This window comes from Protomyctophum bolini, assembly GCF_963924005.1.
Source record: "Protomyctophum bolini genome assembly, chromosome: 15".
NCBI classification, from domain to species: Eukaryota; Metazoa; Chordata; class Actinopteri; order Myctophiformes; family Myctophidae; genus Protomyctophum; species Protomyctophum bolini.
In genome coordinates, this window is record NC_137876.1 from 29,641,483 (window position 1) to 29,657,902 (window position 16,420).

The 16,420-nt window shown below is 40.4% G+C and overlaps 1 protein-coding gene across 1 annotated transcript; it reads right to left on the minus strand.

Annotated features, from left to right (window-relative positions):
• Positions 1-1,409: 1,409 nt before the first annotated feature.
• ganc (glucosidase, alpha; neutral C) lies at positions 1,410-16,321 on the minus strand. The gene is made up of 25 exons (XM_080783568.1): positions 16,175-16,321; positions 15,746-15,808; positions 15,404-15,506; positions 14,356-14,483; positions 13,339-13,515; positions 13,197-13,221; positions 13,034-13,100; positions 12,351-12,447; positions 11,412-11,595; positions 11,109-11,253; positions 10,518-10,753; positions 10,225-10,351; positions 9,951-10,030; positions 7,212-7,355; positions 6,834-6,930; positions 6,614-6,715; positions 6,087-6,261; positions 5,348-5,416; positions 5,155-5,219; positions 4,666-4,742; positions 4,483-4,557; positions 4,085-4,198; positions 3,403-3,515; positions 2,793-2,896; positions 1,410-2,076 (listed from the first exon to the last, which is right to left on the minus strand). Exons 1-25 carry the CDS (start codon positions 16,201-16,203, stop codon positions 1,967-1,969), a joined length of 2,706 nt encoding a protein of 901 aa, XP_080639694.1. The 5' UTR covers positions 16,204-16,321; the 3' UTR covers positions 1,410-1,966.
• Between the last annotated feature and the right edge of the window lie 99 nt (positions 16,322-16,420).

Sequence of the window (16,420 nt, forward strand, 5' to 3'; positions counted from 1 at the left end):
ACCTATTCTCAATGGAGCTCAGCATTGAGCAGTCTCAGCACAACCATGGCCGGCTAATGCTATGGGTATATGGCTGTGAAGGGGTGCTCTGCTGTCTATTTCTTGTCTCTAGTGATATGTTACAAATTCAATTAGTTGTTTTGAGTGCTTTTATGCCGTACCGATGGCTTAGCCATTAGGTAAACGCATTCGATCAGGCTTTGGTGGAACAGATTGTACCAAAGGTTCATGCTCCTGCCTCCTCTGCTGTGATAAATTAAGAGTGTTAAATAGAAACTTTTTGATATCTTTGGTTGGCAGCAAGTGGCTTTAAAAGAAAATGTCAACACACACATGGCCTCTGACCCTGAAGTGCACAACATTTAAACACTAAGTATATCTTGAATTTGGCACTGAACATCTTCCCTGAAACTTCTAATATTCTCTTAGGAGATAAAGGACCTGGAAAACCACAAATAGGTGGGAATAGCATCACTGCAAAGAATAAAAAGACTGTTGGCTCAGAAGCAAAAACAAATATTAATGCTACATTACGCTAACACGTTTCGGCAAGAGCCTTCATCAAAGCATATAGTGATATGCTCTGCCAAAATGCATTAGCCTGATGTAGCATTAATACAGGGTTCCCACACATTTTTACCAATGAATATCCAAAATATTTAACCCAGAATATCATTCAGTGCAATAATGCGTTTCTTACTCCTATAAGCAATGCCCAAAGACAGGCAGTGTAGCAACAATAAACAGAATATAGAATGCTATAATTCTATTCCAAATGTTTTGCTATGGCATAAGATCACGCTGCAGCACGTTGTGAGCTTGTAGAGCTGTCATATTTATCACATACAGGTACACATTAGGCTGCAATCACGCTGCCCGTCTGACGACTTATGTTACATATTTCGTGTAATGTTATACATGTTTTGTATTAAATCAATAGCCAAAAACAAGAGACAGCCAACTATTCCAGGACCCTTGATAAATTACAAACCTTTTCCAGTTCCAATTAATAAAAATATACATCTGAGCCAACAGTCTTGCATCTTTATTCTTTGGAGTGCTGGTATTTCCACCTGTTCTGATAGTTCAGTATCGACTGTAGCTGAGCACCCACAGCCAAGGAGGCCATCAGAGACCAAACCTACATCCGCAGATAAAGGACATTATCTCCTATGCCATTTCCTGACTAAGCCATTCTCACCATACAGTATAGTGTATATGAAATGTTGGCAGTCTAGTAATTCAAGCAAATGTTATTGTTGCAGTTGGTGTTATCTATCTATGAATGATAGTATTGGTTGATTACCTACAGGTTCAAAAGGCCAAAAGCCATTCACAATGCTCATGCAGCAACTTAAGGACGCATGCATAAAGGAACTGTTTGAATCAGCTACCTTGGAAGCTGAAGGTCAGGACAGCTTTTATTCAAAAGAGCACCCTATGACAAAAAAAATGACAACAGAAGGCCTTCACATGGCTCCCAACAGCCTCCATGCCCAAACCAGTGTTGGAATACGAAAGCACGTTATAGTTTCTGAATCCAAAATCAAACCCATTTAAATCCCAGATCAAATAATTTCGGTAAAACTGTTAGTGGACAGAGGAAGGAAAACAATTTCTCTGTGCAAAACTGTATAGAACTAGGGTTGGAAAATTATGTAGTCCATGTGTGTTCAGACACACAGTCACACAAAGAGAGTATTCTCAGCACTTGAATCAGCCTCCATTTGCAAGTGTTAGTACTGGTACGCAAGTGACAAATTGAAAATCAACGATTCAATGAGATATCGTTTGACTCTGAACGTAACTACTTAATGCAGGCATACTGCATACGGTACTTCAGCATATGACGAATAGTCAAAATAGTCGATCTACAGGCTCACAATGTGAGCCTGTACTTTAAAAATAAAAAAATACAATATTCAAAACAGGTGAAAAGGCTGATTAATGAATGAATGTGACATAGTTAATCTATCTGAATGTCCCAGTCCATCACCACTCTAAGGTTGAGGTTGTTCACTGTCAACATGTGCCGGTCCTCCTCGTAATGAAACTCAGTTGACATATACTTGGTATCTGGTAACAAAAAAACAAAACAGAACAAGACGATTTATTGACATTCTATCTTGTGTTTCATAGTTTAATATGTCATGACATTTAGCAATTTGCTGGCATTGTTAATGGGAATGTGGGTTGTTCAATATGAGATATCATATCGTTGCTGTCGGGAGGAAACCTCATAACTAATTTTTTTAGGTTTTAGATTGTTTGGCATAAATCAGTGCTATTGAACACCCTTTACGTCTGTGTGTTGCCTTCTTCAGGGCATACCCTGAAGAAGGCAGTTGCATCTGCCGAAACGTTGGTTCCTACTCTGCATCCTAATAATCAACAATTTGGCTATCAGTGTGTGCGGCCACCCTTTTGTCTTTTTAAGACTTTAAGACTTTTTTAAATATATAAAGTTACAACACCAACTTTGATGAGGCTGTATTGCTTTGTTTTAAAAGAAATAATGTTTTATTTATTTCCTGAAAATGTATATTTTTCATTTCCTGAAAAATGAACATTTTGGAGTTATGAGTTTCCTACCGACAGCAGAGATATGATATAACAGACATGTCATATATCACAGTATATAAGAAAGGTCATGTCATATATCACAGTATATAAGAAAGGTCATGTCATATATCATACAAAAAACAATGAGGTGCAAAAATATGACATAAGAAGTAGGGTCATGACAAGTGTGAATGTGAAATTGTGAATGCATATTGACAACACATCCTCACCAAATACATGTACAGTCACGTGGCAAGGCCTCCTCTTCAGCCCCAGGACAATGAGTGACTGAACCATGCAGCCACTGTGAAACTCACCCTCCTCACTGCCACTCCTGACAGAGACAACAACACCTTCATGTCAGTCATGGATCAATACATTCAGAATACAGTTTGCGCACACGCACGCGCGTCAGTATCAGAATCAAAGTACGGCAGCTGTGCAGGAATGTCACTCAGTGACACTGGTTGGCGTGGTTGCATTCACAAAGAGTGTTAATTTATTTCTAACCCAGTGTGTACAAGTTAAAATACATGAACCCTGAAGGTTTTACTGTGTAAGTGTTGTATTAAATGTTACAGTGATTCTCCCCCCTATGGGGATGAATACATTTTAATCTTTAATAACCAGTGGAATACTATAAAGTTAGTTGATCGAATCCCCCAGGGCTCTATAATTGGCTAGTTCTTCCCCCCCCCCCCATCTACACCAAATCTCTTTGCCAAATATATCTGGATGTTCACCGCAGAAAAGGGAAGCTAGGGTTCATGTGGTTAAATGTTACGGCATTTGTTAGTCTTGACATGTGTCCTTCACTGGGGAGGTGCGGGGGTGACCTACCGGCAGAGCAGACGGCCTGACAGCATGCTGAACGTGCGCAGGCAGAAGGCCTTAGTGTCGCGGTATCTGAAGGAGTGGCCGTCATCCAGGTACAGCTCACCGGCAGCACAACCCTGCAGAGGAGAGGAGGTTTAGACTCACAACCACTGAACCCAAACATCCCTATTCTAGGCATTCAAAGAAAATAGCCAATCGACAAGATGTGTAGAGGGGGAAAAGAGTGGAGAAACAACGCATGTCAAGTATAAAGGGCTTAAGCGGTTAAAAGATACCTGGTTCCAAGTAATAAGAAAAACATAAAACAAATAGGTAATTTATGTATTTGTCTACTGGTTTAAATATTGATATGTTTGTCTCTCCACAGAGCAAGCCCACAGTCCTAGATTACCAACATTTAGTTCTGTTTTCCCAGAATCATCATGAAAGAGAAGTATGATGGCAGTATGATGAATAGAGGACAAAACGTAAAGGGACAGATAGCAGGATACAACATTGTATCCTGCTATCTTCTTAGAGTTTGGTGGTTGATTAATCAGTGATCAGTGATTAATCAACCAAATCAATCAAGTCAGTACTGTGTACAGTACAGTGGCACTTTGCTCTTTCTCTTTCATATTTGCTAATTTGGACCCCAGTACCCCAATACATCACTATATAGTTTCCCACATAGCCAGATGCTTACCACAGAGTCTAGGGCCACTGTGAGACAGAAGGGGTACTGTTTTTGCTCAGCTGTACAGGATCCACATTCTGTCACCCTGGGAACCACAGTGCCACCTCGCTGGAACACAGGTACCTGTAGAAAGACACCACATGAAGGAATACATACATTTACATTACAAAGATACATCATTTTAAGTGCTTCTGAGTATAGTTCTCCATTAGAGTTGGTCACAAGCACTCATAATTCACCGTAATTAATTTACTGTAGTCATTAAAAAAAGCTAGCTTCAACCTATCTTTGTGGTAAAATGTAAATATAACCTCCAGCAGTAGTCCATCAATAGACTATTTTCAAATGTGTACCCCCAGCTGTCCCATCCCCACCCCCCGGTGGGCAAATCATGTCAGGACACCCACTGTGTCCAGGGTCACTGGAAAGTTCAGGGTCCTCCCTCCATTGTACGACTTTGCAGTATGGATATCATACCAAATCTACAGTACAGACAAAAAAAACAGAAGCCTTATTTTTCAAATGTAATACCAGATATATGCACACATTATAATGCATTAGTAGACTACTAAGCACTTATGCTTATTTACCTCGTTCGATTCTGGAAGTAGAACTTTAACTTCTTGAACACCAGATTCAGTTACAGGACAGGCAAGCAATGCAGCTCCTGCAGGGAATGAGGGAGGTACAGTACATATATTAAGTGATCTTGAAATTTGATAGAATCTTGGTCCAAAATGTGTCAAGCATCTTTATCTGGTCGGTGTGCTCCATTAGCGAGAATCTGGAAGTAACAAATCCATTTACAGGTCTCAAAATCACACATTCTCTTCATTAGTGTTAATTTAGGTGTAAAACAAGTAATTTTGAGAAACATTTGTGACTATTTCTGGTTTCTTTATCACAGAGCACAGAAGCAGTAGATAAAGATGAGCGATAATATTTGGAAATTATTAGCTATTCAACCCAAGGTTCTACCAAAGTTCAACATGGCTTTAAAGCATGAAGAAAAATAAAAACTGAATTTATTAATTTATTGCGTAACAAACAACGATTGCTTTTTAAAAGGAGTTCTTTACCAATCATATACTGGTTGTCCACATCAAATATGCTTTGTTCTTCTGGATACTCCACCCATAAAGGTCTGTTGTGATGAATAAAATAACTGTTGACTTTTGTGTTCGAAACGGCAATTATGAGAAAGATTTGAGTAATACAGTATATTAACATCCCACTGACAACACTGCTTTAGCAGAGGGCAGCAGTACTAACCTAAGAGGAGGCAGCGCTGAGACATGTGCTTTGTGAAACAGAGTGTACCAGTATGGCAGCAAGCAGTACCTGAAATACACAGAAAACAAAGAGGTGTCTCTCATTAGGAGCTGTAGAAAGAGATAATGGACCAAACCATCTTGTGACTGTGTGAGATCTACACTGTGATCTTGTCTTGGTTAGTTAATAGCTCACATATACATCTCAAATCACATTATGATTAAGTAGAAGGAACAGTTCCTCACTAATGTTCATTATAAGATTTGAAATCTTGTTTGAAATGACCAAACCTGCCTACCGATGATGTCACTGGCAGGCAGGTGACATGGAAATTGAATATTCCAGTTCCAAGTATGGTATTTTGTGATTTTTCACTTACAGCAGACATAGTAGTATATTGACACTGACACGGATGGGCGTCTATAGTCATTCAATCATAATTTTCTCCCAAATTTGACATGTTGATATTGTTTAACCTTCAGTCAAATTCTGGTGAATTATCAGCTATTTATCAACCCACTTCATTAATAAATGATTTACTGTATAGTAGAGTCTCTTTACTAAACTGGAAAGTTCGTCTTGTAAAATAGGAAACCTCGTTGTTTGGAGTTGGAACCATGTCAAATGTACAAAAGCTGTCATTCATTTTATTTATATTTTCATGAACATGATGTCCTTGCTACGTGGCTACGCCCCGCCCTTCCTGTTTTCATGAAGATGAACAGTGCTTTTCCAGTACCTCTGCTGAATCACAGTACGTATGGCAGCAGTGACCTCGTCTCCAAACAGCCAGGGCTCTCTGCGCTTTGTCTCCTTGGCAGAGTGACCACGGAAAAATGGTTGCAGTGCACCCGCCTGGTACCAGCGCACCAGCAGCTCTGGCTCAGGGTCCTGAACAAACCCCCCAACGTCCGCTGAAATGCAGATAATTGTCCTGTTGTCACATTGCAAGTTCAATTCATGTCAGTATGTACTTCATGATACTAAGTCATCTCCATCAACATCACCAAGATAAATCCCTGCTATTCTAATTTATGAAAACAGAATAACGATAGGGCACTGGTATGTGTGTCAATTTTACATAATTATGATAATAAGGGATCAAATATATCTTCATGAAAGATTATGGATAATGGTTTAGAAATCACAACTTTTACTCAATGTTATTACATTGAGTTAAAGTAATTCTGACTCCCTTTTTTTGTTAATCTTGTTTTTTCTTTAGTTGGTTCATATTTTAACTGTCCATTCATGAAATCCACTCACCACCACAAAACGATATGCCAGCCACACTTAGAGATAACAACATTGGGATGGATATCTTCAAATAGTCCCAACTGGCAACGTTGTCACCTGTCCATATTGCTCCTTTATGTAAAAACAAATAGTAGAAACAAATTCCTGCTTTAATCAAATAATAAATAAAAACAATAACAAGGTTGACGTGCACAAGGACCGGGAAAAGGACAAAGGAAGTATATATTACCGAATCTCTGTGATCCTGCAAAGAAGGAGCGTGAAAGGACAAAGGGTCTCTCTGTGCCTCCTGATCGAGTTATCAGACCATCTACTGTAGCCATGTGCTGGAGGGTGATGACAATAACACAATAAAAATACTGTGTAATGCTGCTGCCATTGATACTGTAGGTAGTGTATGTATGTAGCAGCAACACTTGCTGCCAGTCTTGCTGCTGAAAACCTAAACTAAATTAAACTTAACTAAATTAAGCTAAGTAACCAACTGTACAATACAAAAAAATTAACCAGAATAATATACAACACAGAACAAAACTACAGTAAACGATGGCAACTAATGTAAAACTCAACCAAAATAAGACCACAGTATGTGCTGATTCCATCTCACCTGGTAAAAGCCATATAGGTTGTGAAGCTCCCTGTGTTCCCAGCCCCCAGAATGAACTGCATCCTTGGGCATGGTTTGCTCTGGACCCCCGAACACAGAAGGTTCATTCATATCATTCCACACAAACAATGATGGCGTCGAACCCTGAGTCAGACTAGAAATTAGTGCACTGCATCAACAACTTCCACACTTTTAGGATTTTTTTGTTTTTGTTTTAACACATACTCATTTTTGAAAAACCATGGCTTAATTGTGTCAGGACTGAAAGATATGCTCTCCTCCCTCAATGTGCATTGTTCCTTCACGAGAACACATGGATTTAGGTGGTCATGTACTCAAGGGATAATATCTTTCATCTGGTCTTATAATAACAGCAGGCATTGCTTATGTTTTGTACTCTCAGTAGGCATGTTACAGTCACAGACATTGCTTGTCTATAGGTATTTCTATGTTATGTTGTAGTTGTTTTGGTTCTATGTTCTTGTCTTCCCCAGGTGTTTCTCATGTGTAATCAGCCCAACCGCTTAAATCGGGCTTAAATAAAAATGTAGTACAGTCAACCCCCGTCCACATGCTGCCACATACTGCTTCCGTAAGATTGCTTTGGGAAAACATGGTACTGGCTGACAATCACCCCTGAGTCTGACTTAAAATGTTACGTGCCCGTGTTAAGTTTATTAACTGTATCTCGGTTCTGATACCTTTACTTTCTGGAAACTATACTGCGAAAAGGGGGTTTCTCTTCTGTTTGTGGACGGCTCAACCCCATTTCGACCCGTGCAGGGATATCCTGATACATAACCTCTTCTCTGAGCTGTCCCCAAACATTCGAGGTTCGAATGTTCGCTCATTAGGGTTGGCACTCAAATCTTAATTAATGGGTTCGAACCATTCGTTTTTATTTTTTATTTTTTTTAATAAATAAATAAATAAAAATAAATATTTATTTATTAACTCGAAAATATATCTTGGCGAGAATGTTATATACTGTATGTTAAAAAGTAAGTTTCTCGTGCATTCCTGTCAGAAGTTATGTCTATCTCCTTGTTGTGCTGTCCCTCTCCAAAATCCCCTGTGCACATTCATTTGGTGATGGGCCTGCAGCCAATCAGCAACAAACACACACACACACACACACACACACACACACCCAGCCAACATGGCAAACCGCAAATGGCAACCCATGTCAACTGTCAATCAAGGCAGTATAAAGGTGACATCAGTTCCTACACTCCCCACTCCCTCTTCCACCTATGCAAGATGGCTGAAATGTTTGGCAGCAGCATGGCACTGGCAGCAACAGCAGGTTCCTGTTCACTGTGACTCACTATTCGGTGAGTCATATAGGCTTGGTGTCATTAACTTGGATCAACTGGTTAACTGTTTGTTTATTTTGAAAGCATTTGATTTATGTTTGAACTTTTGGTTTAATAATTAATATTGATGTATTATATTATAATATATATATATGTCATGTTAAATAATTATATATATTATAAAATAATGGGGGAGGGATGATAAGTTGTAAAATATGGGTTGTTGGGGCTGACAAGGCTATACAGCTACATGTGTTTCTAATGTGATGTAGGCCTACATAACACTAATGACACTTATCTGTTCTCTTCATGTAATTCCAGAATATGAAGAGTCACTGCACCAGTGGTGTAGGCAGCACCAAGCCCTGGACCCTGAGACGAGCCATGTCCGTGGGCCCCACAGCCCCACCAATTTAGGCTTCCGAGGACCCCCACCCTGGAGCCCATGTGAAGTGTCCCAGACCGATGCCCCCCTCCCTGCACAAGACATTGAGGTAGGAACTGTACGCTATAGCTGCTGCTGGGAAGAGCTGCTTGCTGCGCAGTGAGTACAAATCTTGTTTATTGTCCTTTGCTGTCGCTGGTGTGGTTCTGCAGGGTACTGATGGTGTTGCTCTTGTTTGCGTTCCGGCTTCCTGCGGTTGCGTCGCGTCGAGCTGCCTGCTGTTGCACTCGTTTGCGTTGCGTCTTTTGCGTCTACTGCCACAATTTCGTCCGGTTCTGTCATTTCACCTCATTTCACCTAACTTGTGGACACTGCCTGTCATCTGCAGAAGAACGTGATGGTTCACGGTAAGTATCTGTTTTTGTATTCTTTGCTGCTGGTAGGGTAGGGCTGGTAGGGTAGGGCTCCTACTCCTAGGGTAGGTTTTTGCGTTGCGTTGCAAACTAAGCACTTTGGCACAGGCATGGAGCTCCTGGTTTACTGGGATGGGGTTCGATTCCCTGCTGCGCCCTGCTTACATTTAATCTGTTAACAGGCATTCTTTTGCACAATAGAGCAATAGTCCCTCCCCCTTTCAGAACGACGAGTGGCCCAGGAAATTATTCTCCATTTCATTTTCTCCATAGGCATTTCAAAACTTAAAGACCTTTAAGCGTCGTACGAAGCCAACTCTTGTCGTGACAAATCATGACAACACACACAATATTTTGGACCAAATTACAAAGAACAAAATGTGTTGTAACGTGCCGTTTTATCTACTTTCTAATTCTTTGTTTGCCCCGAAGAATTGTGTTTGTCATGATTGGTCCGAATGTTCACTCGAAAATTCCTGCCGAAGTTCGAGTCCTAAAATAAGGGCTAGGTTACAGCCTTAGTAGACATGAGGTTACAAACGGAGCTAGGGTTTGATCATCACCTGCCTGGCTGTCCTGCTTTAGGGTCCTCACCTCACCAGAACATGACAGTAGGTGTTCTTACCTTGTAGCTGTCCAGGGCGTAAAGTCTGGAGTACCATGCTCGAGTAGCTGGACTGCTGTAGTCCAAATAGCATGACTCACCTACAGTACAGCATTTGGGAGAGTCATGATATTTATGTCATTGTGCTAATGGCAATATTGAGAGTTTTACATTTTAACAATCATTCCATTCCTTGCATACTACATTATACACCATTATTTTACTGTTCTACTCAATTTAATTTTGTAAAAGTGAACTCACTAAACATCTAAAAAGGAAATGTACAAAAACCTACCAGGCCAGCATGTTCCCTGATAGATCTGTCCCTTACTGTCCTTGACAAGATGTCCTCCATCCCAAGCCATGTTAAAGAGAGACCACTCTGCATCCACTTTGATGTGGGGATCATTTATGACCACCAACTGGAATTACATAGACTTATATGTAACATTTAATAAAAAAATAAATACATCTGATCTGAGTCATTATGTTATTTTATAATGGATACTGTCTTCAGGTATTACACGTACATTCGTCATAAAGAACCAAACTAAAGAACAATTCAACGCAGAACCTAGAAAAGCAAACCTTCCTCTTCTTCTGCTCTAGGTGGCGTTGCAGGCCAACGGGATCAGGGAAGAGGACAGGGTCCCAGGTGAAGTAGCGCTTCCCCTCAGTGTGTTCGATGTCCAGCCAGATGACGTCGTAAGGGATGCCATGGCAGTCGAACCCGGCGTCCACAGCTTTCACGTCTGCCTCGTCATCATAGTTCCATCGACACTGGTGGTACCCCAGGGAAAACAGAGGTGGCAGGGCTTGATATCCTAGTGGCAAAAAACATGATTCACTACAATTAAGTATGCTTTCATTCATGATCATTGAGGGAAAACACAGGACAAAAATGAAACATGAAGAAAAGTGTCAGTTTCAAACAGAAAATTGTAATTCTTTGTTATAGCAGTCCTTTGTAAACATTAACATGGTAGCCATGCTATAAGTGTGCTTTCCCTATTGTGTGTCCTGTATCAGTACTGCAAATCCTCCCCACTGTTGCTCTTGTAAATGGAGCAAGTGTGTAGTGTAGTAGCAGTGCAGCGAGCATGCAGACAGGTAATGTAAAACAACACAAGGACATAACCTGCTCGCGACACACACACACACACACACACACACACACACCTGTTAGCTGAGCATACTGAGTGAAGGTCTGGGTGGGAGTAGGTCCCAGCAGGACCATACAGTCAATCACACCACTCTCTGACTGCCAGTGTACGTCTGTATGAGGGGTAATCCTCTTCTTCTTCACTGGGGGGGCACAGTCATCCTGGTAGTAGGGCCAGTGAGAACGTAATGCATGTTAAGCATACTGTAAGAAGTCTACATTGGGTTGAGTATCTTTAGTGCTGTTTGTGAAGGAGTACAACCATACTAGTAGCCTTTGATAGAGGGCCACTATTAACCTCGACATTCTGCGTTATTCACCTGCTGTTCATGGGAGCTGTGGTAAACATTCACAAAGGTCTCTGATGCGTTGAGCCAAAATATGCCCACTGTTCTGTCCGCCTTGTGGGCCAGTAAGAGTGGTACTGACCCATACAGGCCAAGGCGACTATACAGGTCATAGGCAAACACGTCCAGATTATACAGCCGATACGGTCCACTGTCCCTGGGAAGGGAGATGTATAAAAAAGGGTTGCAAATTGTTCAGCAATTTGGAAGTTGGCAGCTTTAAAGGCCCAGCCTTCTTGATTAGAGGGTTAACACTACAGACACATCATTATGCCTCTGCTGGCAATAGCCGTGATCGGAGGAATTTTGTTTTTGGGTTGTACATCTGTCTGTCCCATTCTCATGAAACTAATATCTCAGCAATGCCGTGAGGGAATTTCCTCAAATTTGGAACAAACATCCACTTGGACTCAAAGATGAACGGATTAGAATTTTGGTCAAAGTCACCGTAGCTTCACAAATCAAATTTCATACATGTTAAAATTCTTATTATAAAACTTACATTTTACCAATGAATAAGCTTTAAATTAAACTATTACATTGTACATATACTATATGAGCCTCGACAGACATGAATGTACAGTAAACTGCAACTGGTTGGCAGAGGCATACAGCCTTGCTGTAATTTGGGGCTATAATCGTTTTTGTAATAGTGCTGTAGTTTGTTTAAATTTGTAATGTTTGTAAACATTACAGGAAAACAGACCTATTTTGGTTTATGATCATGTAAGAAAGATCCATATAGCATGTTTTCCATAAATAAATAATGATCTTTAAGAGTGTCTTTAAGAGTAATTCTGGATTGGGCCTTTAAAGTGCTGTCATACTGTTGTATTGTAGAAATCATTATCATGAACATTATCATTATCGTTATCAACTAAATGAAATGTGTGAGCATTTGATTCATCATACCTTGTATCCCTGAGCTGTAGGCTATCAGCATGCTCTGGAAGACCGTACACATGGCTGAACCCATGAAGACGGACATCAGCCCCTATGCTACTGGGACCTGTGGAGAAGAAAATAAAACTTCAAAAACCGTTTTGAATAATATATTTGTATTAATATAATTTTCCTGTTACAGTACTACGTATTGTGCCAGTTCTTATTTGTTGAGTTGATTTTAATCTCAAAGGGCCGATCTCGTTACAAGCTCACAACATTTTGCCTGAGTTTGTAGATTTTCTATTTTGGACAAATACATTTGGTGTAGAGTGAAAAATCACACCCGTGTGAAGTGAGGGGTGCTCTTATCATCATACATAATCTCATTCCGACCAATGAGAATTTGTGTCCTCACCTTCCACTTCAATGTTTGTGTTTATGCAACGTTTGTGTTTACACAAACACTCAAAACTGTCCATTCATTGTCAATGGCATTCAATGTTTTTGTTAGGACAATGTTTGTGTTTACACAAACCCTCAAAGCTGGACATAGGAGGGGTAGCGTCCCTCAAAAAAGAGGCCCAAATAGACCCCTGGGGATCAACTAAGTAGCCTATATCTTTATTGTACTTTTTAAGTGCTTAACTGATGAAACTAGACAAAAGGTCTGGCTACTTGGCCATTAAATACTCAACATGACCCAAACCAACCATTAGCTTTGATGTCCACAAACTGTCTAAACGTTTCCTTCCATAGCCCCAGTGGATCTTCTTCAAGCTGCAAATAGTCAGTGGAAGCAAAGAAAACAGGTAGATAGGTCTGACTCCAAAGCTAAGATTAAAGCAATATTATGTTGCAGTTCGATTTTCTTACCTCACCACCACCAGAAGATGCAGCTCTGAGAGAGAAGGGAAATGAGGAAATGCAGTGTTTTTTAACATCGCACGAAAATGAATCTGTAAGACAAATTAACGCACACCTACATGTTTGCTTTCCAGTCAACATCTGTTCTCACCTGGGTGGAACCTGCAGTGTCTCAAACCATAATTTCCCCTCAGGGTTGAATGTGACAATGACTTCCTCATCACACAGGATCTCCAAGTGGAAAGGACAGCCCCACAAACGAACCCGGTGACGCCCCGAAGACCAAGTTAGAGTGACAGAATCCTTACTTTGCCTCTCCACTCTCAACCTGTCAGATGGACCCAGAGCAGTAATATCAGTTTTAATAGTTTTTTGTTGTTGTTTGTTTTCCGGTTTTCCAGCGGAGACACAGGAGAAAGGCTCTGATGGGATGTGATCCTATAGGCCAGCTACGGCAAGATTTAGTTGCGTGCTTTGTCATATGATGAAAATGGCAGATCTACAAGCTCACAATACGTCACTGTGTGACACATTTAGAGTGCACACTGGCAGTCATATTTTGTTGCACAACCATCATTTTGTTGCACAAAATCAGCTATTTTCACCAAGCAGCGTGGTTGTGCGACAAAGTTATAGGCTTAATGGTACTTACAATGAAGTAAGTACTTCACCACTTGACCTCTGAAGGGAAGTGGTGAAGGCAGACCACTAGAGGAACTGTCAACCAAACTAGAGTATTTATGTGTTTATATAAAGTTATGATTTATTAGTTGTTGTTATTCATGGGTTTTATTGCCATAGATATGAAATGAATGCAGTTTCATGGGTCTTTCCAACTCGCCAAAATACATCTTATAAGGGAACACAAGACCAACAATTTTACTGTGACAATGAAAGTCACTATTTACTTCAGTTGAAAAGAGTAATTCGGTTTGCAGATGGGATTTTACAACAAAAGCACAATTAATCACCACTGTACACTGTAGTAGTGTATACAATACTGTATACAATTACAGGCACACATGCAAACAGTAAGGTACTGACACTGCATACTATACAGTGTACAGTATATGTCGTATATGCCGATTGATTTCTTATCTTCTTATGAACGGCGATGTTGTGACTTAATTGGTGCCATAATGGAAGGAAATCCAAGCACATTTCTTACTGTTCACACTGTGGTTCCGCAGTTAGCACGTCTGGAACTCGGTAACGTGCTTTAATGGGCTGCAGCTCATCCAGCAAAACTCTTACGATCCCACTTTTACTGGGTGACACACAGAGAAGTAGTTCCACCTAACAAAATAGGTAAGTGATTATGGTAAAGTACAAGTAATTTGTATATAGCATAATATGTTATATATACTGTATCCATACTGTACCTTTATCCAGCCTTTATTTTCCCTAGTTGAGGGCAGTGGTGACCGAGCAGGTGATACGTTTGCACTGATTGATCGGCTCTCATATCATCCCTATTTACTGTATACAGCAACTGACCATTAAGTACATTCTAAAGCCGCATCTTCCCTAGGGGTTACATGACCAATAAGCGTCACCTTGCCCTGAACTAGCATTGCAAACAACCTTGCTAGTGCTACCATATCAGGCATGGACGAAACTCAACTGTCAAATATGGTGGCTTAAGTTTGAACAGTGCGGTAGAATGTTCAGCTGTGGAGACACTAGAGTTTATCTGGGTGCAAAGACGAAAACAGCTGACTTACTGTAAACAGTTCACAGAATGACTGTGTACTGTACACCAATAAAGGTGAGGCATGCCAGCAACACTCCTTCTGTGTTCTGAGCCAACTCTCTACACGCGCTGTTATCCCAATGGGACTGTACCTTTTTATTTGCTGAGGCTATTCCTCGAGGACAGTACTGTTGATCTATTTATTTAATGCTCTTTTCTCACTGTCTTCTTTGTGAATAAATAAAGTTATGTATGTATAATATATGGAACAAATACTGTATGGACAGTACATGTACATACAGTAATATATAAAGCTGTCTACATATCCAAAATATGCACATCCCAAAATTCAAGGCAATGAATAGAACAAATATATATTTGGCACACAGAAGAAACTTCAAGCCTTATGCGTTTCTTCCGAGAGCCTTTTTCCTATTTTTAACATTAATACATTCTCCAAGATGTCGGATTATCTTATGCTGATGTAAAACCAATATGAAAGTGACTTGAAGCTTGTCCAAACCTGTATATGAGGTTCCAAGACATGAATGAGTGCCCCTTTCTCTGTCAGTGTCAAGGTATCCAGAAGGGCCCTGTACTGCAACTTAGGGCCCTGCATCTGTCGCCTAATAAGTGACAGTCAAATTTAGCAATAACATTCTCATAGTGTGATCCATCTTAACAATATCACTTGAATCTGTACACTAAACATTATTAATGTTAAATCCACTAAATTATCAGTCGGGACAAATCAGTCATAAATAAAAATGCATGACTGCCCAAAGCTCTATGCAGAATATTACATTAATGATATGGTTTATTATTAAATGTATTAATAATATTAATAAACACTGACTCAACACACCTATAAAATGCCACCTGGTCACATTTCTTGAACTTTTCTTTTCCTTCATCATCGGGGACAACACTGCATACAGGAAAGTGGAGGATAGCAGGATAGGAAGGCAAAAAAGAGAATAATCAGTGTTTACACAATACATTACATGATTCATCCCACTTGACACAGTCTCAGATCTAACGGTGCACGGACTGTGCTGTGCCCCCTTCCCTTGCGCTTTGTACGGTACGTGCGTGCTAGCCATGGTTCACATGACGCTCGTACTTCACGAGCGTCATGTGAAGTGACTGTCATGATAATCATGTCACTGACACTGACAGTCATGTTTCAGGGCTACGTGCGCATATATGTACGTGCGTGCCAACCAAGACAGCACGTGACACCTGTAGAATACTAGTAGCATATGGATATAAAATGTAACATTTGTTTTTATACCTAACAATCGTTTGGCCTTCTTCTGCCATTTCGGTAGACAACTTTTCTGTCACTGCGGAGTTCGTTCGTCCTCTTGTTTTTCTTGCGTACAGTGTACACTGCAGTCAGATTGCACTCACTACAGTGTGGTGTGTTTACTGTGTACTGTAGTGTACACTACTGTGTGTACAGTACATGTCATGTCGTGCAAAGGACAACGACACACAAGAGGAAGGACCGGACGGATTTGTAGTCACTACAAGACTC